The 27,164-nt window shown below is 45.8% G+C and overlaps 2 protein-coding genes across 7 annotated transcripts in view; one reads left to right on the top strand and one right to left on the bottom strand.

The window, feature by feature from the left end:
* OXNAD1 (oxidoreductase NAD binding domain containing 1) overlaps nt 1-2,205 on the bottom strand; it is a 36,320-nt gene extending 34,115 nt beyond the window's left edge. For 2 of the 6 annotated variants that reach the window (XM_087430590.1, XM_087430592.1), the window contains exon 1: nt 1,837-2,198. The gene's annotated coding sequence lies outside the window, so the exon portion shown is untranslated. Of the gene's footprint in view, nt 1-1,836 lie in introns of all 6 variants that reach the window. The other 4 variants (XM_087430594.1, XM_087430589.1, XM_087430593.1 and 1 more) reach the window with 4 other exon arrangements.
* A 208-nt stretch (nt 2,206-2,413) lies between these two features.
* On the top strand, nt 2,414-7,608 carry DPH3 (diphthamide biosynthesis 3). The gene is made up of 3 exons (XM_004419400.3): nt 2,414-2,656; nt 3,205-3,279; nt 7,152-7,608. Exons 1-3 carry the CDS (start codon nt 2,549-2,551, stop codon nt 7,215-7,217), a joined length of 249 nt encoding a protein of 82 aa, XP_004419457.1. The 5' UTR covers nt 2,414-2,548; the 3' UTR covers nt 7,218-7,608.
* Nucleotides 7,609-27,164: the final 19,556 nt, after the last annotated feature.

The following is a 27,164-nucleotide window of genomic DNA, read 5'->3' as shown; positions in this document are numbered from 1 at the left end:
TTCAAACACCATCACATCATAAATGGCATCGTAGTTAATTAAGAGCCCAGGTTCTGGGGTCAGAGAGATGTGAGCTCTCACCATCGTTTCCTGCCACTTTCAAGCTTTGCCTCCTTTGGCAAATTCTTTAGCCCCTAAACCTCAGGTTTCCCAGTACTGAAGATGGGATTAATGATACCCATACTCACTAGGCTGTTTTAATGACATAATGCATGTTTCAATGACATAATGCATTTGGTACAATGCCTGGCACATAATGTCAATTATTATTAATAAGTGGCTCATTAGTTTTTCTTTTTCCATTTTAAGTAATACATGCTCAAAGAGAAGTTGGAAAATCACAAAAAAATTATGAACAAAATCTACTCAACAACCCCTGTAACTTTTAGGACTGTTAACCTCAGATTTCAAGATTAACCAGCAAATTGTTTTTGATGGATCCAAACTGCTTTCTAAAAAGTCTACCAATTTATACTTCCATGAGCCAAATATGACTGCACCCATTTCTGAACATTTGAAAATGGCTCATCTTTAATTTGCAGATACTTATGCTCAGAAGCACTGATGAACTAAATATGGTTCCCAACCTCAAATCAATTACTGGGACTACAGAATAGACACTGGGGACTCTCTCCTGTCCTCCTGCCTCCAAGAGGCTACCTGGGAAGTCTCTGTGTCTACAGAGATACAGGGAGCAGCCACTGAGCTGTGTGGGCTTTGCTGGAATGTCTCCTTTGCTCAGACAGATCAGAAGCATCCCAGTTAACCCTCAACGAGTTTAACAAGCGTTTCCTAACTGCTTGGTAGATTTTCAATTGTGCTAAATGGAGCGTTTGTGAGGCTTCTGAAAAAATCTTCTACAAACTCCTTCAATGTAACTTCTGAATTTTCTTCCCAAGACTCCTCTGCCTTTAGGTTTTCAAGCCTTAAAAGAGCTAAAGTAGGTGGAGCTTCATTTTGGTGTGCACAAAATTGGTAACTTCATGCAAACATTTGAGTATGTCTACATAAATAAGCATAGGGATGTGTATATAAGTTTGTGTAATATATACGTATTGTGTAAATATAAAATACGGTATACGTGATTGCGAAACCAAAACTCCTATCGATGCAAAAGTAGAATGTTAGATCTGAAGAGATCTTGTAAATCATCTCTAATCCAACCCTTTTTTAGTCAGAAAAGGAAATAAGGCCCAAAGAATGTAAACATCCAGCTCCCAGAGCCAGTTGGCAACAGTCAGATTCTGAGCCCGGATCTTCTGCTTCTCAGTACTGTAGCGTTTTCATTGCACTGCATGCCTTCTCCACCAGGTGAATTAAATGCGTAGTCATGGAGCAATACCCCATGGAATCCAGCTGTACCAAAACAGGCACTAGCACCGCTTTCAATACAAACCACCTTTAATTTGCATTTCACTTCGAGGTATACACAGGCCTCACGTAATAACCCTGCTCGCTGACGCTCTTCCTTTTGCAAAAAGGAAACTGTTCACATACATTAACTAATTTGTTCCTGGGCTTTGGGGACAGACAGGCCCTTCTTTTCCTAGGTGTGTGATCTTGGTCAAGATACCCAACTCTCTGTGTCTTAGTTTGAAGATTAAGAATAGAGAACTCCCAGGGCTGATGGGAGAATTACACTTACCGCAATACCTGGCACCCTGCAAACTCCCAATAATAAAAGCTATTACTACTAATCACTGTAGTTAATAACGTTATACGCCTGGCAAACACACGACTAGAACGCAATCTCTGCTTTCCAGGTGTAGGTCCTTTGAGCAACACAATTTAGGGCATTTGAAGATACTGCGGGGTGAGGAAGAGGGGAGGATGTACCTGAATAGCCGAGTGCGGCCAGGAACTACAAGCTAGGCGTTGCCCTGAGCTCAAGGTCACTCGGTGAATAAAAATCCCAAGGGAGCTTTCGTCCGTCACCGGGGAGGCAGGCAGGGCGGTCCAGGAGGCTGAGCTGCTCCCGCCGCTGCCTCAGACTCAGCAAAGCAGCACCCCCCTTTCCCCAGGGGCGCCGAGGCCGCGTCGATGCTACCTAGGCCTGCTGCGGCCTTCCGCTGGGTCGGCTTAAGGCCTCTCTAAACTCCGCGGGCGTAAGGCAAGGCAACGACAGGCACAGTAAGAGACCTCCACGCCGCCGCCACGGGGATCTAGCTCGCAGACTCGGGCCAAGGTCCACTACCTCCGCCTGAGAGATTCCGGCGTCCCCGACATGACGTAGCAGCAGCGCGAGCCATCCCCACATTTTATTGGTCGCTGCCGTCCGATGGGCGGAGCCGTGAGCGACAGCACTAATCAGCGAGCGCCGTCTTCCAGTGTCTCCGCCCCCTAGCTCAGGCATCTCCATGGTGACCGCTACCGGTCACCCATTTGGCCTACAAGGCCGGAGTTGCGTCATTTTCTATGCGCCGGAAGTGACCGTTCCTGAGCCGGTGCGTGGTGACAATGCCCGCCTGGGGTCGGCGCCCGCGAAGTTAGACCTACCCGGGACCGTGTCGGACGGCGAGGTGACAGACCTCTGCGGGCCCCAGTGATAATGGCGGTGTTTCACGACGAGGTGGAGATCGAGGACTTCCAATATGACGAGGACTCGGAGACGTATTTCTACCCCTGCCCTTGTGGGGATAACTTCTGCATCACCAAGGTAATCTCGGGGTCCCGCCCTGCGACTCCTTGGAGCAGGCGCGTTTTCGCTGCGGTCTTCCTTCCGCCATTCCGTCCCGCATGAGACTTATAGTTATCCATTCCCTTTTAATCCTGTGTCTGAATCCCGCAAAATTGACGCTCTGAGCTGTCAGGGGGCACATCGTTCTGGGCTTTAGTCAGGCCAGGGGGGTGGAGTCAGGCTGGAGGGGTGGGGGTGGATGGCGAGGAGCATCAGTTTTCTCGCCATTCTCCCCTACTTAGGGTCCCACTTCCTGGGATACTTCTTTGGAGGAAGGGACGCGTTTTTGTTTGCCCTGGGGTTTTGAGGGCACTGAACTTTGACTCACCTTCCTGGGTATTTCCCCCACGTGATGTTTCCGGGGAAAAATGGGGTTGGCATTTTTCTCAGAAGGCCCTTTTGGCGCTCACGTACCTTATGGAGAGGCAAGCCACAAAGGAGCTTGCCCATAGTGGTGGGAGGGTTTGGGAGGAGGAGATTGCAATGGGAACACTATGCTGATCATATGGTGTTTGATTTCGTTATAGGAAGATTTGGAGAATGGAGAAGACGTGGCAACGTGTCCTAGCTGCTCTCTCATTATAAAAGTGATTTATGACAAAGTAAGGGGTCCAATTTTAAAAAGGTGGGGGGAGAGTTTTGAGGCAAGGACCTAGAGAAGTCTGTCTGTGATATGTGTGGAAGAATGTTTCCTAACAGTGTTAGGAAAATGCTGTGTTTTAAAACATTTTAAAAACTATTAATAAACAGCTATATTGTAAATTAACATTTTAAAAGTTCAAATTAACTCATTTTAGCTTTGGAGAGGTCAGTAAAGAAAACTGCTCTGTTTAATGAAAATTATTGATTACTTACTAAATAGTAGAAAAATAATCTTAAAAGTTATTTAATTGACAGTCTTTATTCCTCTTTTATTTAATAAGTAATTAAAATTATTCAGAGTTCCTAAATTTATTTTGAAGGGAACTGTGTAGTATTTCTTATATTTATATAAGGTATAATATATATATATTTCTATATATAGAATGGAATTGTATAGTATTTCTTACCTGGCTTCTACATAGAACTTTGCGTTATGTTGTTTGAGATATAAGTCGTAGTTGCAATTTTACAATTTTGTTTTAGTCTTTAGTTGTCCTATTGTTTTTCACCCAAGGATACTGAGAATAGAAAACAATAAATGTTATTAATGCCCCCCACACACACACTTTTAGTCAGTACTTTGAATAGAGTCTTCAGTTAGAAGCTAAACATTGTTTTTTTTTTTGAGATATAGTTGACACGTAACAGAGCTTAACATTCTTAAGGATGAACTCTAAAATGAGTATAGGGAAGGTGGGAACGAGGCACTTAGCCTCATGAGAGCAGCCTGCTATAATTTAGAAGTTTACTTCTAAAATAAAGAAGATTTATTCTTGGATTAAAATGTGTTCTGGAACAGGAAAAGAACAGGGTAAGGGAGATGAGGAGTGCTGGTATGAGAAGAGATTGCAGTTTTAAATAGGGTGATCATGGCAGGCCCGATTGAGAAAGGCCTTTTTGAGCAAAGATTGAAAGAGGTGAGGAAGTGAACCCTGTACATATGCGGGGTAAGAGCAGTGTGGCAAAGGGAACTTGCAGTGAAGAGGCCCTGAGGCAGGAACGTGCCTGCTTTTATCAAGGAACAGCAGGGAGGCCATTGTGACCAGAGCAGAAGGAATGAAGGTGAGAGTTGTCCAAGATGAAATTAGTGGAGTGAGGCAGATCACAAAGGTGTCTGTGGGCCACTGTAAGGACTCTGGCTTTTGCTGTGAATGATATAGGGAACCACTGGAAGATTTCTGAACAAAGGAGTGCCATGATCCAACTTAAGTTTTAAAAGAGTGATTCTGGCTGCTGTGTTCAGAGTAGGCTGAGGGAGCAAGGATAGAAGCAGGAAAACCAGTTAGGAGGCTATTAGACTAATCAAAGGGGGAGATGGGTGGTTTGGACCAGGCTGCAGCAATAGTGAGAAGTGGTTGGATTCTGGATACACTTTAAAGGATAAGGATTTTCTTACTGATTGGATGTAGAATATGAGAGGAGTCAAGGATGATTTCAACATTTGTGGCCTTGGTAACTGGATGGATGGATTTACCATCAACTGATGGGGAGGTGACTGCAGGTATAGGGGCCAGAGCTGGACATACTAAGTTTGAGAGGCCTGTTTTTCATCCAAGTGGAGTGAGTGAGGAGGCAATTGGATATGGAAGTCTGGAGTTCAAAGAGAGATAAGCTAGCGCTGTAAATTTGGGAGTTATCAGCATATAGATAGCATTTAGAGCTGTAAGATTGGATGAGATCACTGGGGCTGTGAATGAAGGTAGAGATGGACAAAAGAAAGGACTGAGTTGGGACCCTCCAACATTTAAAGGTCAGGGAGGGAAGCAAAGAATCAGCAGAGCTGGCTGAAAGGGAGCAACCTCTGAGGAAGAAGGAAAACCACCAGTGTCATATCCTAGAAGCCAGATGAGAAAAGATGGAGGAAGTGATCAACCTTGTCGGATGCCACTAATAGAAAGGCAACTGAAAGTTAACCGTTAGCTTCAACAGGGAGAGGCCATTTGTGATGGTGATAAGAGCGGTTTCAGGGGCCGGCCCCGTGGCTTAGCGGTTAAGTGTGCGCGCTCCACTGCTGGCGGCTGGGGTTTGGATCCGGGCACTCACCGACGCACCACTTCTCCGGCCATGCTGAGGCCGTGTCCCACATACAGCAACTAGAAGGATGTGCAACTATGACATACAACTATCTACTGGGGTAGTTGTTTTGGGGGTGGGGGGGAAGGAGGAGGATTGGCAGTGGATGTTAGCTCAGAGCCAGTCTTCCTCAGCAAAAAGAGGAGGATTAGCATGGATGTTAGCTCAGGGCTGATCTTCCTCAAAAAAAAAATTAAAAAAAAAAAAAAAAAAGAGTTTCAATGGAGTGACAGAGACGGAGCCTGATTAAGGAAAACTTGTTGGAGAGAATGAGAGAAGAATAGGAGACAGCAAGTGTAGACATTTCTTTCAAGGAGTTTGCTGGAAAGGGGAGCAGAGACATGGGGCAGTAACTGGTGGTGAGAGAGGATCAAGAGGGTTTAAGGTGGTAGACATTCAGCTATATGGGTGAATGTAGACACAGGAAGTTAGATTTAACCAGGATTGTGGTTTTGCCAAGTGAGTAGGAAGGAGTGAGAGCAGAGCGATTATGATAATTGACCATGGGGTTTAACTAGGTAAAGAAAACATTAAGGGAGTGAGAGGCAGTGAAAAGGTGGTAGAATAAATACAGTGGAGGTCCCAGAGGGGTTGAAATGAGGGCTCCAAGGGGGTAGGTGACAGCAACAGAGAGGAGTGGTGATGATATAGTCTCATGACTATATTCAAAGTTGGTGGTTTTCAGAGAGGAAAAGAGAACCATGGCAGAAAGGAGCAACCAGCCACTTCTCCAGTCTCTGTGGTACTGGGGCCCTGAGAGCACACGGAGCCACCATTTGACGGGTTATGCGGGAAACAGTGTCCTTAGGGGATGGCCTCTTCTCAACCTCAGCATTATGGACCTTTTGGGCTGAATAACTCTTTGTTGTACAGAGCTGTCGTATGCACTGGAGGGTGTTTAGTAGCATCCCAGGCCTCTACTCATTAGATGCCAGTAGCACCCCCTCAGTTGTGTCAATCCAAAATATCTCCAGACATTGCCAAAGGGCCCCTGAAGACAAAATCAACACCCCTCTCCTACCACCTTTTGAGAACCACTGCATTTAGAGCAAGAAGGCACAGGGACATTTTAAAGAAGAGGTTGAGAATATGGAGCATTGTGCTGATGATAGACCGTAAATTCCAAAGGGCACGGTGGGAGGGTTCCAGGTGCTGGGCAGCAATGAGAGAGTGACGGGGACAGAATACAGGCTGATCCTTACAGGCATCAGATTGCGGGAGATGAGGGGTAACCTGGGAGGCAGATTTGTGGTAGCTGATGTAAACCAGGATAAATAATCAGAGATTGAACTACATTTACAAAGTAGCCCACATTGCAGATTATGTATATTGGGAAACACATAAAGAGCTATCCATTTTAGTTGGAAGAAGTAATTACTTTGAAGAGGACAGGAATTTGAATGACCAGATATTGAAGTGGAGAAGTTTTAGTGTAAGTAGTAACTAATACAGAAACTTAAAAAGTGTGACATGTCTTTATAAATGTGATTTCTGAGAAGTAGATGCTCTGTAGTGATGGACATGTTTGTTTATAAGATAAGGTGCTTTATATTAAATATGAATTCAAAACTAAAAACTGATACACTTTTAAGATTATAATTCTGGTGCTGACATTGGCTCTTTGAACAAGGATCAAGTGATATAATAATGGAAAAACTAAACAGAGCTGAATTGATTCTGTAACAAAATGGAAGTTTAATATTGATGCATTTGTGACACAGACACTCAGTGATTAGTGTAATTTCTTGTTCTGTCTTAGGATCAGTTTATGTGTGGAGAAACAGTACCAGCCCCTTCCACCAACAAAGAATTAGTTAAATGCTGAAGAAGACTTTAGGAATCCAAATCCTGAACATTTGGGAATGCGCCAAGCTGGAAAAATCAAATGCGTAGTTACTGGCTTCTTCATGGGACAACCCTTTTGTAGTTTGCCCTTCTGTTAAAGTGTGGATTCTTTCCATCGGCTGCTGAGTTCATCTCCAATTAAAGAATTAAGTCCACGACATGACATACCTGGGTTTTGTGCTTAGAACTTCGAATTGGAAGTGCTCTTAATTTTGCATCTGGATTTAAAGGAAGACAATTTCAAATCAGTACTTTCTTTCCTTCAGTTTTGTTATTTTTACATCTTAACACCTGCTTCATTATCTGAAAACAGCATCATCTACCTCAAAGTCATTAGGATTCCTTAATAAAATAAGGGATTTTATTTTTGAGTTGGTTATTAAGATTATTAAAATTAGCCCTTTCTTTGAAACTTGACATCAACTTTGCTGTTCTAAACTTAAGAAAATTATTTGTCTTGTCAGTACTGCACTTTCAGTTCCCACAGCAAGCCGGTCTTCTCAGGCTGGCATTGTTAGGAAGTTTGTGTTCTGGTAAGCGTGCTGTTTCCATCATACTTTGTGCACTGAGTTCTGGTCGTGGTATTAAAGAGAAAATATACTGAGCTCACAATTTTTGCAGAGCTGAAAGTTGGTGAGTAAGAAACAAAAGTCAAAAAGTGAAATGGTCAAAGAATATGGCGTTACCTTATCAGTATTCTGCATGTTCCTTAAAAATCAGGACAAGAGAAAAAGAAAAACAGCCGAAGGAAGTGAAATTGGTAACAGAACAAGAGGAGAAAAATATGCCAACTTAGTAAGTTAAATGCTTGAGTGCTTTTGCCAGATCAGAGCAAGTAATATTTCTGTATCTGGGCTCTGGTTTGTCTTGTTTTCAGATAAGGCTGATGAAGGTGCATTCTAGGTAGCCTTCACGGCTGGCGGCTGTGCTCTCAGCATTACCACAAAATCAAGTCGCGACTCTTGAAAGGTAAAGCTTCTGCAGCTCTTGTATTTGCTGAGGATGAACTTGAAAATGAGACGCCTGTTCTAAGTGTGCCCCCGAGGGCACATCTAATAAGCCTCTGTAGGCTGCAACCAAACCAAACACTTTGCTCTTACAGAGAAATGTTGCCCTTGAGAAAAGAGATGTATAGAGATAGGCTATCAGTCTTGCTTTGCTGCAGCACTGAGTAGCACAAAATTAGAATCACTTACGTGGAAAGTCAAAAATTCCCTTTCTATACACAATCTTGCTATGTGTATATAAAGTTAAAAAAAGTCACTCATGTCTGGCAGGTTGTTTTGGGAATGGCTCCTGCAATTAGAAAAATAGCTTGCCAGAATGTGAACATTCTATTTCTGATTGATAAATGGGCTGCACACGCAAATTGGGGTTTAAATTAAAACAAGCGTGTGGCCTTTTTTTTACCTGCCAGCAGCGTGGCTATGTGCAGCAATTAGGCTGAGACACAATAAGTCACCAACACTGTGTGCCAGAAGTGCGTGGTACACTATATGAAGCACTGTACGCTATATTCTTGATGTGATGAGAAATCTCTTTGCTGTTTGGGACACTGATGCCCCAGAAGTAACCCACAGTTGCTCTGGCACCAGTGACGGCTCAGATGAACAGAGCAGGGTCTGTGCTGACTGGTGGGAAGGAACTGCAAAGGGAAGTGAACTGTCCCATACTCAAATTGGACAGTTTTGTTGATATCGATAACATTAGTTCCCTCAGCTGTTGATAAATTTTAAACCAGAACAGACACCTTTGACGTAGGTCGGCTATAAGCATAGAAGAGCAGAAAGACAAGTTGCCCAAGTCCAAACATCCCAGGAGAAAAGAAGCATAAATGGCACTGGCCATCAGCGATCATCTGCGATAATGGGAGTGATTTTGTTTCCAAAGCAACTGAGTCACTGAATTTGTTAACTACAAAAGAACACATCAGGATTTAATCCTATGTTAAGCACAAAGTAAAACAGGGTCTTTTAGATATGACTAGAGTTCTGTGTGATGTATGTGCCTTGTTTAGCTTAATAGACATTTCGGAGCACCTTTGAGAGCTGATTTGTAATCCAAGCTCTGTCTCTTACCAGCTTTGTAATCATTGGCGATGCTGGTGGATTCCTCATCTTTGCGATTAGGAGACTGGAACAGGTGATTTCTAAACTGTCAGCACTATCATTTCAGGCCTCATAGCTGGCAGGAGCTGAGATGGTAGTTGAAACCTTTATAAACTCAAAACTATCTAAATCATGAATTACAGAGAGAGACGCCATTCTTCTTCAGTAGCTTGATGTTATCACACTTCTGAGTTTGAAAATTATAAAGTCAACTATTTAAAGGATTCTGCATATATTTTAGTGCACACATTCAGAAGCGTTTTTCTTGGAAAGCAGTGTTTTTGATAATTACATATTAATTTATTATCAGAATAAGTTGTATTGGTATGCTAAATAAAATCAGATAATTCAAATCCATTTGCTTTCATGTAGTTTTTCTTCCCATAAATACCAACATTTTGTACTAAAAGGTTTTGATATGATTTTGTATGAGGTGGAAATCTTTAACCTGCTTTGGGGCATTGTAAATAGGTTTCTGGTATGGACAGAAGAGTTTTTAAATAGGAAGGAAATTGCCGCTGTTTCTGCAGTATGGCCACATGGGTTTTGGTTCTGAATTTTTATTACTTGAAAAAAAAATAGCTTTGAATCAAGTGGCATTAAGGCAAAGATAGTTGAAATTCTTAGGTGAGCAATTCAGTTTATTGCTGGGAAAGAAGGTTGATATTTTATTTAAGGCTGATGATCAGTTCTTGCAGTGGTTTGAGAGCCCAGCTCTGATGAGGACACAGTTTGAATCTTAGTTCCTCCACTATGATCTTGGACAATTTATTTAATCTTTTTGTATCTCTGTGTCCTGGTCTGTGAAATACCATAATAGTACTTCTTTGTTGGGGTTGCTCTATGGATTCATCCATTCAGCAAGTGTTTGTGGAGTGCCTGCCACATACTAGGCACTAGGTGAAGAAGGCAAATAGGGTTCCTGCCATCATGGAGCTCATGTGCAACTAGAAGAGAGGAAATACGGTTACATACTGTGGTAAGGGCCCAGTAGGAAACAAGTCAGGCGATGTGACAGTGTAACTGCAGCGGGCGCCTTTATAAAGGGTAGACAGAAGCATATCAGATCTGGCACTTTTTCTGAGACCTGAAGGATGGGAATGAAGCAGGCTTGTGAAAATGTCACTTACAAATAGGACAGCTTCTGCAAGTATAAGTAATTAGGATTTCTTTAACTCCATTTGGGGATGCCTACCATTCCCTACTTCCTACAAAGCAAATTGCTCCCGATTACATGCTGGACTGGGAAATTATTTTACAAATTATTTCTTGTTAAGGGTTTAAAGAACATGTGAAAAAGAAATCACAGTTAAAAATACTATCCCCCTAGCTCACAAAATGCTTAAAATAAGGGAGAGGTATCCAAGGAAGGCAGCCACTTCGGTCCTGGCAAATGAGGGGTATTTGGTGGGTGAAGGGGTTCAATATGAAGTGGCTCCCAAATAGAGGTAAATGTCTAGTAAGGGCTGGGGAGTCCCAATAGGTGGCCCAGAGCCACAGCACTGCTTCAGTGGTCAACACTTGGGACTGAGACAGGCAAGCAGTTCCCATCTGACACCTGACCATGGTCACAGGACCCAGTCACTAGGCAAAGATTTGGGGCCAGGCTCATTCTTAGACGGGAACTGAGTTCTTGGATAGGGCCAAAGGTTGTGACTTTAGACAAAGATTAATGCCAATATGGAGAGTGGGGACGAGGGGGCCAAAAAACCTTAATGGGCACCATCTGTGTTCCAGGCTCTTTCTGTGAGGGCAGCACAGGCCACCGAAAGTTACCCCAGAGGGCATTGGGTCCTAGTCTACAGTCCCAAATGGCAGAACTTGGAATATTACTGTAGCTAGCAGGTATCTCTGAACTACTAACTGGCAATGAAGACAAGCGTGAACCAGCCTGGATGGGGATTTGGACCATCTAATAAGATTAAATGAAATAATACATGTAAAGCAGTTAGCACAGTGTTTGCACATAGTAAGGGCTCGATAGACAATAGTTAATCTTACATATTTCTTGCTCCATCAGAAATGACTCAAGACTATGGTCTGGGGAACTTGGCTGAATTTACAGGTTAAAACAACAATGGACTCAGCCATAGTGTGTCAGAATTCAACCCCGAGAAAAACCATGAGTGATAGAGAATGAAGGATTTGCTATAAGGATTAGACTTTACATGATTGTGAGAGCGAGTGGAGGCATCAAGGCAAGGCTGTTATCTCTGCGTCTGATGTTGAGCCTACTATAGGTCAGCCAGACTGGTAGTCGGAAAAGAAAGCATGGTGTGAACAAGAGAAAATACAAACGAACCTACGTCTGTCTCTCACCACCTCCAACCTTGATGCTGTGGGTGACTTCCAGGGGAAGCTGGTGCCCTTCCCCATGAAGTTGCATAAGTATTTGCCCCAGAACAGGGCAAGCTAGCAGATCAGCAGCAATGTACGTGAGCACCCACTGTTCTGGGTGCCCTGCTCCAAACTTCAGAGCATAAAAAATATGTCTGCTGCTTTACAACTGGCTTCCAAGTCTTGCACAAAATTTCTCGTGGCCAGTGCTAACCCAGGACCATACAGGGAAGGGTATTCTGGAAAATGTAGTCCTGTAGTCCCAGCTTAGCTGAATTGTCACCATATACAAGGTTGGGGATGCCAAAGCAGGAGTGGCACACTCTGTTTGTTCTTAAACAGGTAAAGTGATAAATAGCATGATGTCGTTTAGGTTACACCGTAATGTTGATATCGTGATCCCCATGTTAACTGAAACCAAGTCTTTGCCAATGTGTCAATCAGGTATTGTTGCATTACAAACCACTCCAAAACTTAAAACAGTAGGAATTTACTTCTCTCTTATGTGTCTATGGGTCAGCTCGAGTTGGCTGATCCTGGCTGGGTTTGGCTGGGTGGCTCTAAACTGCAGGATGGGTCTGGGTCAGATCCCACATCTCCCTTCCTCAGACCAGGGGACTAGCCTGCACAGAGGTGTCAGAGCCAGTTTCTACTGCACATGTACATTTGAAGTCTTTGCTTGCACCATGTCTGCCAAAGTTCCATTGGCCAAAACAAGTCATGTGGCCGAGCCCAAAGTCAAGGGGGCAGGGAAATACAATTCTCCCATGGAGGTGGTGGGGAGGGAAGGAGTGAACATTTTTGAAAAGTAATCTAATCTACCACAGTCATTACACGGCAGGCGTGGTATTTCAGTCCAATACTTTTGACTCTAAATCCATTTTCTTTCTTCTGTGGCAGTGTTTGAATAAGTGAAAAACCTTCCACGTGATAAAATGGAAGCAGTTGAAACATTAAAACAAGTCAGCCACTCTCATCTTGCTGGCCCCACGTCAGACAACAGTCCCAGAGGATTAGTTTTTGCTGCATTTGCGTTTTGAGCTGAGCAAGGCTTTGGCTGTGTTTTCCATATCGAAATTCAGAACAGCATAACTCTAGTAATAATAGGTTAATATTTCCAAAGTCTGCCATAAATATCCACTTGAAGATATTTATTAGCTCTAATTATAGAGAAAAATGGGGCCACGTTCTCATGGTGTCATTAAAAGTGGGATGTAACACCCATGGGAATCTTGGTGTCTGTTTCTTGTTTGCTGGAACTTGGAGATGATTCATTATGTTATCGTTGTAACTAATTCCCTCATAAATTTCGGTGGTGCCAGCAGTTTGTTATCCAGACTGTTTCAAGTCGGGTGAGCAGCTCTTACGTCAAGTCTGATGTGATCTGCATGGCCATCCCTAAAACCTTGAACTTTAGACCTTGAGCAGAGTCTGATGTGATCTGCATGGCCATCCCTAAAACCTTGAACTTTAGACCTTGAGCAGAGTCTGATGTGATCTGCATGGCCATCCCTAAAACCTTGAACTTTAGACCTTGAGCAGAGTCTGATGTGATCTGCATGGCCATCCCTAAAACCTTGAACTTTAGACCTTGAGCAGAGTCTGATGTGATCTGCATGGCCATCCCTAAAACCTTGAACTTTAGACCTTGAGCAGAGTCTGATGTGATCTGCATGGCCATCCCTAAAACCTTGAACTTTAGACCTTGAGCAGAGTCTGATGTGATCTGCATGGCCATCCCTAAAACCTTGAACTTTAGACCTTGAGCAGAGTCTGATGTGATCTGCATGGCCATCCCTAAAACCTTGAACTTTAGACCTTGAGCAGAGTCTGATGTGATCTGCATGGCCATCCCTAAAACCTTGAACTTTAGACCTTGAGCAGAGTCTGATGTGATCTGCATGGCCATCCCTAAAACCTTGAACTTTAGACCTTGAGCAGAGTCTGATGTGATCTGCATGGCCATCCCTAAAACCTTGAACTTTAGACCTTGAGCAGAGTCTGCCAGATACAGTTTATATATTCTTAGAAAAATGTGGCCTACTCATGACTTGTCCATCTGGCTTGGCTAAGAACTCACCGCACCATGCTGAGTTAGAGGAGGAAAAAAACAGGAAAGTTAGATGTGAAGGAGGATTTTCTCCTTGGAAAAGTATTAAAATTATTAGTAGTTACCCTAAAAATGGAGAAGGAGGATCATTCAATCAATTAATATGCTCCAAGAATTTTTTGTTTATAAGAGCTAGGCCTAATCTCTGTGCAAAGGGAGATTTTAAAAAATAGAATTATATTACAGAGAATCTTTAAGAACAGGATGGAAATGTTTTTTACCAATAAGGGACCCAAACGTGTGTGTTGGTAGTTAAAAGATCGAAAACTTTGTTCTCTTTGCCAAACATACCCCTTTACTCATCATCAATTTTAAGGAATTACTGTAAGGATATAATGAGGCAGAAGGAGTGCTGACCTCGGCCAGATGGCTCCTGTTTTTCTCGCTCGCACACGTGTTCCTGCCCCATCTGTGGCTCAGTGGGTCAGTGTCCTGGGCAAAGAGGCCAAGGACGGTACTGGTCACCTCTCCAGGCCTTGGTCTCTCAACTGTAAAACAGAAGGATTTGAAGAAATGATTTCAAAGGTCTTTCTCTGCTCTGTTCCTGGGACTTTGAGCAGGTGAATGACTATTTCTATTCTCCGATGAAGTTGTCCTGGCTTGTCTGATGGGGCAAACTTGCGATGGCTGCTGTGCTCTGGGCTGCGGGAGGGGGAGGAGGAAGAGAAGTGAGATAGGTAGCTAGGTAGACATGAGCCGGGAATCATAGTTGGAGACCTTGCTGCATCAGTGGAGTGTATTACTGGCATCCAGACATGAGCGGGGGAGTCACAGCTGGAGACCTTGCTACATCAAAGCAGCATCTTGCTGGCATCCCACAAGATACAAATAGCACCGGAGTCTGAGACCTTCAACCACCACGATAAAAGTAATGAGTGCGCAAAACAAAGCCTTCTGCTGTACGCCTCTAGAGGACATTCACCTTTCCTTAATTTACATACAAATTCCATATGCATTAGCCCCCCTTCCTCGGGGGATGACTGCCATGACAGTTCTGGAGACCCCCCTAAAAGATCAGGAACTCTCCCTCCTGACATGTGGGTGGAGCAAAAACCATTATTGGCGGATAACCAGATAATGCAAATTCCCTGTAAATAGCCCAAAGAAAAATGAAACTAACCCAAGACACAGAGCAGATGCATTCTCTGGCACTGCCTGCTCCTCACTTGGAGTGTGTCTGACCTATCCTCTAATAAGTCTTTGCTTGCTTGCTGTTGCCATTGTGTCCGTGTCTGAATTCCTCTCTTACGCTGACCAAGAACCTGGGCGATCAGACTCTCCAGTCCGGTTACAGGAGTGGAGGAAACCTAAACACTCTCTAAAATGGTGGTGAGCTAACAGTGGCCAGAGCTTGTGGGCGAGGCAGAGCCTCACTGAACATAGTGTGCAGCCCAAGCCCGTGTCAGCTCACAGAAGAGCACTTGCAGCCGACACCTCTCTGGGTCCACGTGTTCTCTTTCCCAAGGGGCAGCCTACTTAATGTGAATGTCCAGGCAGCCAACATCTGCGGGACCTTCACTCCGAGGTCTGAGGCAAACACGGCCCGCTGGTTACTGACCTCGGTGATATTTCGAGATGCATCTAGCAGGGCTCCTGCATTCTGGAGCTGCACTGTCTAACATGGTAGCCACTGGCTACAAGTGGCTTTTAAAATTCATATTTAAATTAATTAAGATGAAATAAAATTAAGAAGTCAATTCCTGAGTCACACTACCACATTTCAAGTACCCTTGTACACACGTGGCTGTGGCTGGTAGCTGCCATATTGGACAGCTCAAGTAAAGAACATTTCCATCATCACAGAAAGTTCCACTGGACAGCTCTGTTCTAGAATGCGGCCCAGTGCTCAAATACTAAAGAAATATAAAAGGCCTCTCCTGGCTTCCTCCTCTTCTTATATTACCTTTCTTTCTTCACCTGCATTAGAATGTCCTGGCAATATATTCTTAGAGGGTGAAAAGGATGAGACATTTCATATTAAAGACCTGGGTTCAAGTCTCAGCTCCCCCATACCAAGTTCAGGAGAGTTACCTAGTCTGCTTCTGCGTCAATAAAGTGAAGATAGTAAACCACCTCACCGACTTGTGAAAATCAACTGGGATAGTAAACATGAAGTTATTGGTAAGCCCTGTGTACTGTATGAATTCCCACCAAGTGATGCACAAAGAGAAAAGGGAGGGGAGATTGCCATCAAAGTTCTGTCAAAAAGGAGGTGGTTTTTTGGAATAATATGGGTGGGTTTTCAGAGGGGACTGTAAGGGTAAATAATGATACTTTCTTCAAGGAGAAAGGCACCTACTCCCATTCACCTCTCCTTAGGGAGTCTTCTCTAAAACATAACAGGCCTGAAAAGAGGCCTGACTTTTTCATTTTATAATGCAAGGTCGAAGGCCTGCCAACTCTTGGAACTAGAAACACATACCATGGACATGAACTCAGGAGTCTCTGGAGGGTACAGGAGGCAATCACAAGGCCCACCCATTTGTCTCTCAAGGAGATGAGAGAAGTTTTCCTTTTCCTTCTTTACAGCATAAATTTGTGTGAGATCCTGTCCAGACTCCACAGCCACTTTCGTGCTGCCTTCATGCACATGAGTCTGTTAGTTCTTACCCAATAATAAGTTGTATCTGCTCTCTCTTCTGTGTTGGTACCAAGGGGTCTTTTTGTGGGCAGGATTGTTTTATTTCCCCAGGAGGACCAAAGAATACTTGAATTTCCCATGTGGAATGGAGGTGCCGAGGGAACAGCACCCCTCTGGAGGAGATGGGCTCAGAGGGGAGGAGGAGCTGGCTTTCTGGCTGATTTCACTCCCGGGATGCCAGCATTTAAGACTCAGGCCAGAAGAGAACAGCTGCCTGGTTTCCAGGGGCCCAGCAGTGATATAGCCCAGGAAGGGAGGGGGCACGATAGGCCTATTCTGAGATGGCCTGAGTTGCATGGCCTTACACCTCTAGCGTGGCAGACTCACTGATAACCTTAAAAATGTTACTTCTATAAAAGTCCATGAAGTGAAATTTCTGTTTTATGTGCTATAGGGCTTTGCCATACATGAAATTTCATATCCCTGCACTTTCAACACCAAAAAAAGTCCTTGCAGTTTCCTGGAAGAAGCAGGGAAGGAGCCTCACGTCATACTGGGAATTAGTGGTGGAAGAAGGTGGCAGACTCCGGGAGCCTGTGTGCCTTTTGCAAAAGAGTGGTGGGAAATTAGACATGGAAGAATGGGGCTACACAGGGACGGAGCAGGGGGCGAGGGATGCCCAATGGCTGTAAGAACTAAGGTGGCGGAGGGACAAACACAGAGAACCACCTCCTCCCACCAAACCTGAGGGTTACACTTGGGTCCAAAAAGCAAGTCAGCTGACGATTTCAAAGACGACTTTGGTCAAAACCAATATCTGCCTATATTCCTGTCAATATTCTTTCAAGCATTAGCAATTTTGTTACATCATAAGACATTTGACAACTGCTTTGCAAATGTATACACTTTTGGACAACTTTCACAATTTTTCATTATTTTCTGTTTTATTTCTTCTTCTTCTTTTTTTTGTGAGGAAGATCAGCCCTGAGCTAACATCCACACCGATCCTCCTCTTTTTGCTGAGGAAGACTGGCCCTGGGCTAACATCCGTGCCCATCTTCCTCCACTTTATATGGGACGCCGCCACAGCATGGCCTGACAAGCGGTGCATCGGTGCACGCCCAGGATCCAAACCCGGGCCGCCAGCAGCAAAGCGTGCACACTTAACCTCTATGCCATGGGGCCGGCCCTCTGTTTTATTTCTTGTTCATTTTCTGCCAGTATTCCTGGCTCCATATTGTTTATAATTACAAAATACAAGAAGGACATAAATGTTGAAAAATAGGGTCTCAACTGGTACAAATTAAATGTTCAACAATAGAATTTTATTGTTTATGTTATTGTTTTGTCTCATTCTATAAGAAATGCATCGTTATTACAGAAAAATCACGAAACACAGGCAAACAAAAGAAAATAAAGAACAAGAACTCCTATAATTCCAACTTCCCTGAGAACTCAGCAAATACCTGGTAATACCTTGGTGTATATCTTTCCAATTCCTTCTGTCTGTTTTTTTCTCTCCATACACACACACACGCACACACGTGTGTGTGCGCACATGTACTTTTTTCTACAAAAATGAAATGATTCCATGCATGTTTGTTTATCTTACCACAGTTTATATAAACAATCCACCAATTCTTGGACTTCCAACTGCTCTCTTATTATTGTAAATTGGATTGTTCAAATATTTTGTTATTGTAAACAGAAATAATTGATAGAAATGAATTAGACTAAAAAAGTAAGAGAGAAAAAAAGTCTTGCAAAATTCTGCAAGAATGGATCTTTGGGTGACTGAGGCCCTCTCGCCGTCCAGGGTCCAGCACACACAGGATAAAATGGCCTGGATCCCAGTCCCCAGAGCCCTCGTCTAGCCTCCCGCCCTGACGCAGGGTCCTTCCTCTTCCCTTGGTCCCAGAATTGGAGACTACTCAGCTGCCTCCTCTTGTAGTCCCTGTCCCCTTTGCAGGCCTCCCACCCTCTGACCCCACTCAGAGGACGGGAGCACTGCTGGCTTTGCTGATGGTGGACACCCCAGATGACTGGGAGGGGGCTGGTGGGGTCTTTGCTCCCCTGCTCAGCCCACCCCTGAACCCCCAACCAATCCCAGGATGCTGGTTGTCAGGGACCAGTCAGTCAGGGCCCAGCTCGCATACAGGCTGACCCTGGATGCTGGCAGCCTGCTTCCTGACAGCCCAATAACTCACTGGAGTGGGCAGTGCAGGGAGGACTAAGCCCCTGTGTCTACTGTCCTTGGTTCGAATCCTGGGTCTTGTTAGCTGTGTGGCTTTAGGAAATGGTTTAACCTCTCTGAGCTTCAGTTTCTTTCGCTATAAAATGGAGACAGTGATATTCTTTCACAGGATCGCTATGAGGACTGAATGACATAAAGGAGGCAAGCTCTGAGCACAGCACCTGCTCCATAGTCACACGCATTCTCGCTTTGTCTTCTTCGAGTTTGGTTTCAGGCCCTTTAACCTTTCTCTGCTCGGTTTCTCCATCTGTAAAATGGGGAGGATAACAGCACCTGTCTCAGGGGGTTGTTGGGAAGATAAAATGGGTTAATATGAACAAAGCACTTAGAACAGTGCCCAGATCATGGAAATGCTGAGGAAGTATTTGCTGCTCCTGCTGATTTAACAAATACTTGTTACACACCTGCCGTGTGCCAAGCACAGTGATGGGAGCCAGGAAATGGTGCCTGTTAGTCGTCAGGCTGCCTTCCACACCCTCCAAGGTGGCCAGAACGTCCTGCCCTGCCCTGCCACTGCCCCCCCACACTGAGGGGGAGCCCTCCCAGCCTGGTTCCTGTTCGCAATCTTTTTTCAACATTCTTTCTTTCATTAACTGATTACCAGTCTCTCCTATTTTTTGAACAAGCTTCACCATTCTGCGGATTCCCTCATTAATGAATTAATAAGTCTGTGGCACATGCTCACTATAATTTAAATGAGAGTCTTGTTTTTTAAGTTTTTAGAAATCGTACCTCGACAGTATAGTTGCCAGCTTCTGGAAGAGTTTGTGTGATACTGCTCCCAGGTCTCCCCACAGGGCAGTGTGACGTGCATTATCCTGTTATTCACGGAGCGCCTGCCTTGTGTCTGGCAGAGTGCTGGGTGCTGAAGTTAAGGGGGAATGGAAGCAGACTCTGATCTCAATGAACTCACACTTGTGGCCGGTTGTTTGTTTGTTTCTTAAATCAACAATTACAAAGAAATGTGATACGTCCCATAATAGAAGTTTCAGAGTTAGAGATTAGATGCTACAACCCCAGGCTGATGCCTGTGCTCACCTCATCTTGCACATAACAGGTATTTAAAATGGATGGTTAAAATGGTAGCTGGAATCTTCAGTGGTGCTTGAGCTGCCCAAGCGTGGTGATGCTTAACAGGAAATAAGAGTTTCTTCTCTGCATCTCTGCACCCCATTAGGGCATGCTCAGCAGCCCTGTGGTTTTTAACATTCCTGAAACATCCCGGCACTATTTGTTCTTCTTTAGTATTTATGGTGCCATTAGCTTTTGTTGCCTTTTTTTCGGTCGTGGGGTTGGCGGTTAGGGTGGGACACAGATGAGCCCGTTCCTTCTCCAAGCTTCACAAACTCGCTCCGGGGGCGCAGCTTTCTAGTGATTTAATACTGTTGTACGCTGACCTGGTGCTTGTTCTAGTTCTGCCACTAGATGGCGCAAGTGCACTTTTCAGGGCAGCAGCCGCGCTTTGCAGCCGGCAAGGGCGTTGAGATCTGACGTTCGGGGATTTGAATCCTTTGTTAGTTTCGTGACCTTGGGTAAGCCAGTCTCCCCTTCTGTAAATTGGGAATGATGAAAATTGCCTTGCGGGGTGATTGTGAGGATTAAATGAGATGACATGTGCTCAGTGTAGACACACAGCCGATGCTCAATAGTCGCTGCCCTTCTCTTCTCTCCTTCATTCAATGCACATTTGTTGACCCATGTTCCTGTGCCAAGGCTCAAGACTTTGTCCTCAAGCATCCTACAGTATAGCAGAGTGTCTTACACACACACACACACACACACACACACTACTGTAGTTGCAGGAGAATAGACATACCTCCACATCCCAGTTCCAAATCCATCCAAAATTTACTCTTGTTCAAATGCATTTATGCATGAAAAGCTGCATTTTGAAGAGGTAAAATAATGGCAGAATGTGTAGCAACAGGAACAATAACAACAAAACACTGGAAGACATCATTTCATACTTCTCTACTTTTCTTAGCAAAATTACAAGCCGTGGGCCATACAACTCATCAGATACAATTTCAATTATTCCCTCTAATTTTTATTTAAAATATTTTACTTCTATAATCCTTCTATTGCCGTATTCACTGATAGAAATACTTTCCTTTTCAGCTATATGACATTCTACTTTCTCCTCCAGAGTTAGAAGAGTGTTAACTGTGTTCAGAATCTACTACGCCCCACTGGGTTCTGCTGTCATATGTTTTCACCATAAAAGCAATTTAAAATCCTTTGGAAACATGTCTTATGTTTTCCCTGGAGGCAGAACAGTGATGCTGGCTCAGGACGGCTCCCTCAGGACGGCCCCAGCTTGTGGGCCAGCGTGCCCTGAGTGGAGGGTGTGTGAGGGAGAGCTGGTTAGGGCCAGGCTATGGGGGAATTGCATGTGACACTAAGCTAGTTGGACTTTTGTCACAGGAATGGGGAACCACAGCAGCTTTCTGAGGGGAAGGATGATGGACAACGTCACCAGTCAATGACCCCTGGAGAGAGCAGTGTCCGTCCAAAGCTGGGGGCTAGATAATTTCATCCTCCATCCCACCCCAAACCTCCTTCCCCCATCCCACCTCCTGTCTTTCCCACCTTCTCCTCCTCCTAGTCTCTCTTTCTTTGCTTCTTTCCTTCCTTGCCTGCTTGCTTGCTTGCTTTCTCTTTCTTTCTCTCTCTCCCTCCCTCTCTCTCTCTTTCTTTCCTTCTCTCTTTCTTGCAAAGATCTATCACCCATATACCATATTGCAGATATGTCATAGCCACTTGGGTTAATCAGTGAACAACAGTGACAAAGCTTCTTCCTGGAGCTTAGAGAACCCGTGTGCATTACGATATTTGTCTCTGCATTTGTCTTCTTTGGTCTGGGCCTCCTGGGCTGTCTGGGGCCTCGTTCCTCTCCAAGGGAAGAAGCCAGTGGCATGGCTTGTCCTTGGAGGCCCAGACGCTGCCCCACCTTCCCGGGGTTTGGTTGCCTGACCCTTCCTTCAATTACACGAGATGCTTCAGCATTCGACAAATCTCCCTTGCCTCTGCGGGACTAAGCACGTTGAATTTGCAGTTCTGTCACAGGCCACCAGAAGGTTCCTGCTAGAAAGGCTGACCCACTGAAGAAAACTGGAAAGAACTTCTTGATGTGTTAGGATGCAGGACCAGCCCTATAGCAGGGCCAAGGGCCCTGTGGCAGGATTGCCAGAGGCATCTGGATGGCTGGGTCCCGTTCTAGTTCTGTGGCCCTCGGGTGGAGAACGAACATACTTAGCATCAGCTGTGTGGTTTCATTTGGGTTGCCCTGAAAGCAGCGCCTGAGACAAGGATCGGGTGCAGGTGTCTGATGTGGGAGGTGAACCTGGGAAGCAGGACTGTGGGGGTGAGGAAGTGAGATGGGGAAGAAGAAAAAGCCAATACAAGGACACGTTATCAAAGTTGCTGCTTGATTCTGCTGGACCTTCCTGGGAAGTGCACAAAGTGCTTCTTAGAATTATCCACCTGAAAGATGAAGACTGGGGCATCTATCCACTGGTTCCTGTCCCCTCTGTGACTGAGAGTTGTGAGGGTGTTAACTCCCCTGGTAAGCCAGGAAGAAGACCCTGGGGCAGAATGCAGAGGACCCTTAGGTCGGGACTAAAGGAATCGGAGCCACACAGAGCTATCCAGGAGCTGCCACTGAGAACAGAGGTGGCCCAATGGCAAGTGATGCAGGCCCCAGAGGTGTTTCCCACCGTGCCTTACTGGACTTCGTAGTCATATAAGTGGCCGCGCACAAACCCGGCTTCAGAAACTGCTCTCCAGGCTCCAAGTCCCATGTAAGGTTCTCCTGAGAGGGTTGCAGCCAGCAGCAGAGTCTGCAACATGTGGAATGTCTGTCACTCTCCTCCCTAACAGCCAGGCTCCATTTAGTGTAAGGATTCTGTGGCTGGGAATGTTACCTGAGCTGTCACCATCATGCCTTGTCACCCTCAAACGAACGGCAGGAAATGGATTGGCGAGCCCTGTCAGTTTCCTTGTGTCCGGCATCGCTCTGAGGTTCAACTGTGAGCATCGCGGCTATGAGTGACTGAGGAGGGAGAGAGAATCCACTCAAATGTCTCCAGCCACACCTAGAAAGAGCTTTTCGAGAGACGGAAAAGCCTGTCGTCCTGTGTCTATTCTTCTGCACCATGTACTCCGTGAGTTGATTGTTGCTTAGAGCCATGCAGCTAGGCTAATGAGGGTACCTGTCACTCTTATGAGGGCAGAGAGGCTGTGTCATACGTGACCTGAGAAAGAAAAAGGCACCACCCACTAGGCCTGGCACCCATCCTAGGCTGCAGAGTCCCCTTCCTACTTATCACACACAATTTCACAGAACACCAACATCAGACAAGGTCACTGTGACCGTGGTGAAGTGAGACAAAAACAAGACCTCAGTGTCATCATGTGTGAGCAGAGACAAAAGCAAGGACACTGGGCAAACTTAAAAAGTGACCAGAGAGCCCCCTCTCCTGGCCAACATGAGTGGTTGTTCATCCATTACAGCTTTAGTTCTGTTTTCCCACTACCTCCTAGATACAAATTATCAAGATGCCCAATCATAAAATTGCCCCGTTTTCTGACAGCTCCCCATCCAGAACAAGACCGTGCTTCCTAGGACCCTTCCCAAAATCACCTAACCCAGGCTCCAGTCTCGTAAGCCCCTTTTGACGCCCTCCTACCGAGACACCCGTGGTTCCCCACGGTGTGTGGTCTCTCCTGTTGCAACATGTGCCGATAAACCGAACTTTGATCCACCACAGGTGTGTTCCAGGTGGTCTTGGCTGGTGGACATCAACAGTCCCACAGGCAAGATGGCTAGCACTGATCCGCTGCAAAGGAGGAGCTCCTGGGTGCCCTGCAGCTGCCGAAGTGCTCCCTGGGCGCCGTTTGGAGAAGCAATTTGGGCTCTGACCCTGAGACGCATTTGTTGGCCAGCTCTGCAGTAGATGTTTGGTGCCCAGTGTTGCATCCCTGGGCCCCCTTGGATTTCAGCCTTAGTTCTGGGGGACACTTCCATGTGGGCTCAGACTCATCCTGCACCACATAAAGGTCAAGCCCTAGCCTCTCCACTTTTCTGCCACGGAGCCTTCTCTGAAGCCTTGGGAGCCTGCTCTGCTCTTGCAAGTGCAGTCTGCAAGGTGCACTGAAGAGAGTTAATGCCCCCAGGGGTAACCTCCAACCAATAAGCGAGAAGAACTGGTGGAAAAATGTCCCAGCCTGCTGCCCTTCAGGCAGACCGTTCTGGAACATGTTCTTTTTTTTTTTTTTTATAATTTTTTTTCCCCCCAAAGCCCCAGTAGATAGTTGTCTGTCATAGTTGCACATTCTTCTAGTTGCTGTATGTGGGACGCGGCCTCAGCATGGCCGGAGAAGCGGTGTGTCCTGCGCACCCGGGATCCGAACCCGGGCCGCCAGCAGCGGAGCGCGCGCACTTAACCGCTAAGCCACGGGGCCGGCCCTGGACCATGTTCTATAGGCATCTCAGAGTAGAAAGACTCAAGCCCCGCTGCTCACAACACCCTTACATTGGCTTTTCCTCCCTCCCTCCTGCTTCCTGGAGTCACCTCCCAAATAAAGTGCCTGCATCCAAGGCCTTGCTCAGGCTCTGCTGTTAGGTGACCCCAAGCTAACACACCTCCCCTGGACCCCCCACCCCATCTCCTCCCTACAGAATTTCTTAGCCATATGTTGGCTGGGATTGTTTCCACCCCCAGCTCCAATTAAAATTTCCCAAGCTCCTGGTTCAGAGACTGGGTCAGGGGCAGGCACATTCCCCAAGCCAGTTTAATCAGCGTGAACCTCAGAGCTTTCTCTGGGGATCCTGGAACATAGACTCAGGCTTTGCCACTCGCCTGTGGGGGTGGTGGTTTAAAGATGGGAGCACATCTTTCGTTACTCCTCCTTTGATAGATGGGGTCCGTTTCCCCTCCTCTTGAATCTGGGCTGATCCGTGATTGCTGTGAGCAGTGGAGAATGGGGGCAAGAGTGCTCTATCAGATCCAGGTCTGGCCCTTAAGAGGACTGGCATCTCCTGCGTTGGTCTCTGGGTGTGCTGAGCCGCCATGTAGGAAAACTGGCTGCCCTGTGGCGGAGACCATGGGAGAGGCCCGGGGACGACACGGAGAGGGGAGGGTTCTGCCGAGCCCAGCCTGCCAAATGGTCCTGCCGGGGGGACCAGCGTGTGAGTACAGCTCTTTTGGACCCTTCAGAGTGGACCATCCACCAGCTGAATACCACTGAGTGACACCAGTTGGTGACACATGAAGCAGAGGAATTGCCTAGTTGAGTCATGTCCGAACTCCTAACCCACAAAATTATGAGCTATAATAAAATAGTTGTTTTAAATCATTAAGTTTAGGGATAATTTGTTACGCAGCAATAGAGCACTGGAACAGCGTAGTGGTAGGAATTGCTGCAGCCACAGGGGGAGTCTAAAGCCGTCAGGTGGCCATCTTGGGGAACCAGGTAATAGAGCTAAACCAGAGGAAGCCACATCGAGTGATGGATCCTGGTGATCCCTTTCGAATCCTGGATCAAGATGGACCTGAAGGTAACTATCTCAGACTTGCCGATTACATAAGTCTATTGTTTCCCCCTTCTGTTTAAACCAGTTTGGCTTAGGTTTTCTTTTGCTTGTAAACCAAAGAATCCCAAATGATCCCAGTTTTCCTTCACCTTGTGAAAAATATAAAGTTCAGTTTTGTTCTGGCCTCTGCAATTGTTGAAGAGCAGTTACCCGATAAGGTTACACCACAAGAGCATCAGAATCCCCTGATCCTGGCTACATGTCAGAATCACCTAGAGAGCTTTTAAAAGTACAGATGCCCAGGCCCCACGTGGTTTGTAGCATTTACTGCCTCAGGGCAAAACTAAAAATTCAAAGAAAAGTTTGGGAATGTGGAAGCCTAGGTTCTGAGGGGCCTTAGGGGTATACCCACAGATTCTGAAGCTCTTCTGAGGAGCCAAAGTGAAACTTCCACACGGGCCCACCCCGAGTAGGTGTCTCCAAATGGCTATGCCCAGCTAGAAGTGGGCAGAGAAGCATGGGCGTTAGATGCTGGTGTGTGCCTGGAGAAGGCTGCTGGGCCACCCCACCCCACCAAGTGCAGAGGGAATCCCCGGCTTCCTGGGAGGACCTGAGGAGGCAGAAAGACCCCAGCATTTCCCTGGACCTCAACTTGGCATGGAAGCCAGGGTGGCTGTGTGGTGAGCGTGGGCAGAGGCTGTTCCCATTGCCCACTGTGGAGCAGGCAGCGGTGGAATGAATGACTTCCCAGCCCCTAAAAGTACTGAGGAGGTGATAAAGGGTACACTGAGTCTCCGTGGCCCCAGAGAGGCTCAGGGAGCTGCACTATTTCTAGATCTTGATCGAGGGATGAATGTAGCTGAGAGAAAGCTGGCACGGAGGGACCTTCCAGACATCAATGAGGAAGATTCAGAAGGCACTTGTGTAAACCAAAGAGCAGATGCCCACCTTGCCTCTGACACCTCGACACTGTGGAAACCCCCGGAACACAGACCCAGTCCAGGGGAAGGAACCCTGCATTCGCCGGGACTGAATTCTCCCACCTAGCACCATGGGGCTCAGAATGGAAATACGTTTTAGTCTGGGGACTGAATCCATCCCAGCTGCACTCGTTCTGCCACAGTATAAAGACCACACGCTTCATATCGAATCCTTATGTATCCTCTCATGCTTATGTAATTGCTGTCCCCACCTCCCAATTTTAACCCTTGTCCTCACTGTGTCCCTGCCTCCCCGATTTGCTCTGAAACCCACAGCTCCAGGCAGAACCAGGCCTTCTGGGTGGGAGATGGGGGCTTACGTCTTGCTCTCTGCACCGTTTTTTCCAGGGCTCTCACTTCCAGGCTCTTTGAAGTTTTTCTCCGCAGTCTCCTTATTTAAAATAAGGAGTTGCCCACAGTCCATTTCCAGTTAGCACACTCTGGCTGACCTGATTTGTGTTCCTATATACACTATTAAAAAAAAAGATGATGCTCAAGCCATGCTGTGGCGGCACCCTACATACAAAATAGAGGAAGATGGGCACAGATGTTAGCTCAGGGACAATCTTCCTCCGCAAAAAGAGGAGGATTGGCAATGGATGTTAGCTCAGAGCCAGTCTTCCTCACACACACACAAAAAACCACGTAATAGAGCCCAGCCCCATGGCCTGGTGGTTAAAATTCCACGCTCTCCGCTTCGGCGGTCCTGGTTCGCAGGTTCGGATCTCCGGTACAGACCTACTCCACTCACCAGCCATGCTGCAGTGGTGTCCCACATACAAAAAAAAAATGGAGGAGGATTGGCATAGATGTTAGCTCAGGACGAATCTTCCTCAGCAAAAACAAGAACAAAAAGATGATGATTCTGCTTGTCCGAAAAGTTTCCTTTTGATCTCTCGTAACTGAATTAGATTTGTGCATTCTTTAAAAAAATTTTTTTAGCTTATTGAGAATCCTTGTCTCCTCGTCTAAAGACTCTGGAAGACTGAAAAGCAATCAGGACAAAGTGCTCTTATAAGAGC

This window comes from Ceratotherium simum, chromosome 5, assembly GCF_057802395.1.
Source record: "Ceratotherium simum simum isolate JZ-2026a chromosome 5, ASM5780239v1, whole genome shotgun sequence".
In the NCBI taxonomy this organism is placed as follows: domain Eukaryota; kingdom Metazoa; phylum Chordata; class Mammalia; order Perissodactyla; family Rhinocerotidae; genus Ceratotherium; species Ceratotherium simum.
Note: the sequence above shows the minus strand (reverse complement) of the source record. Positions and strands in the feature narration are given on the sequence as shown.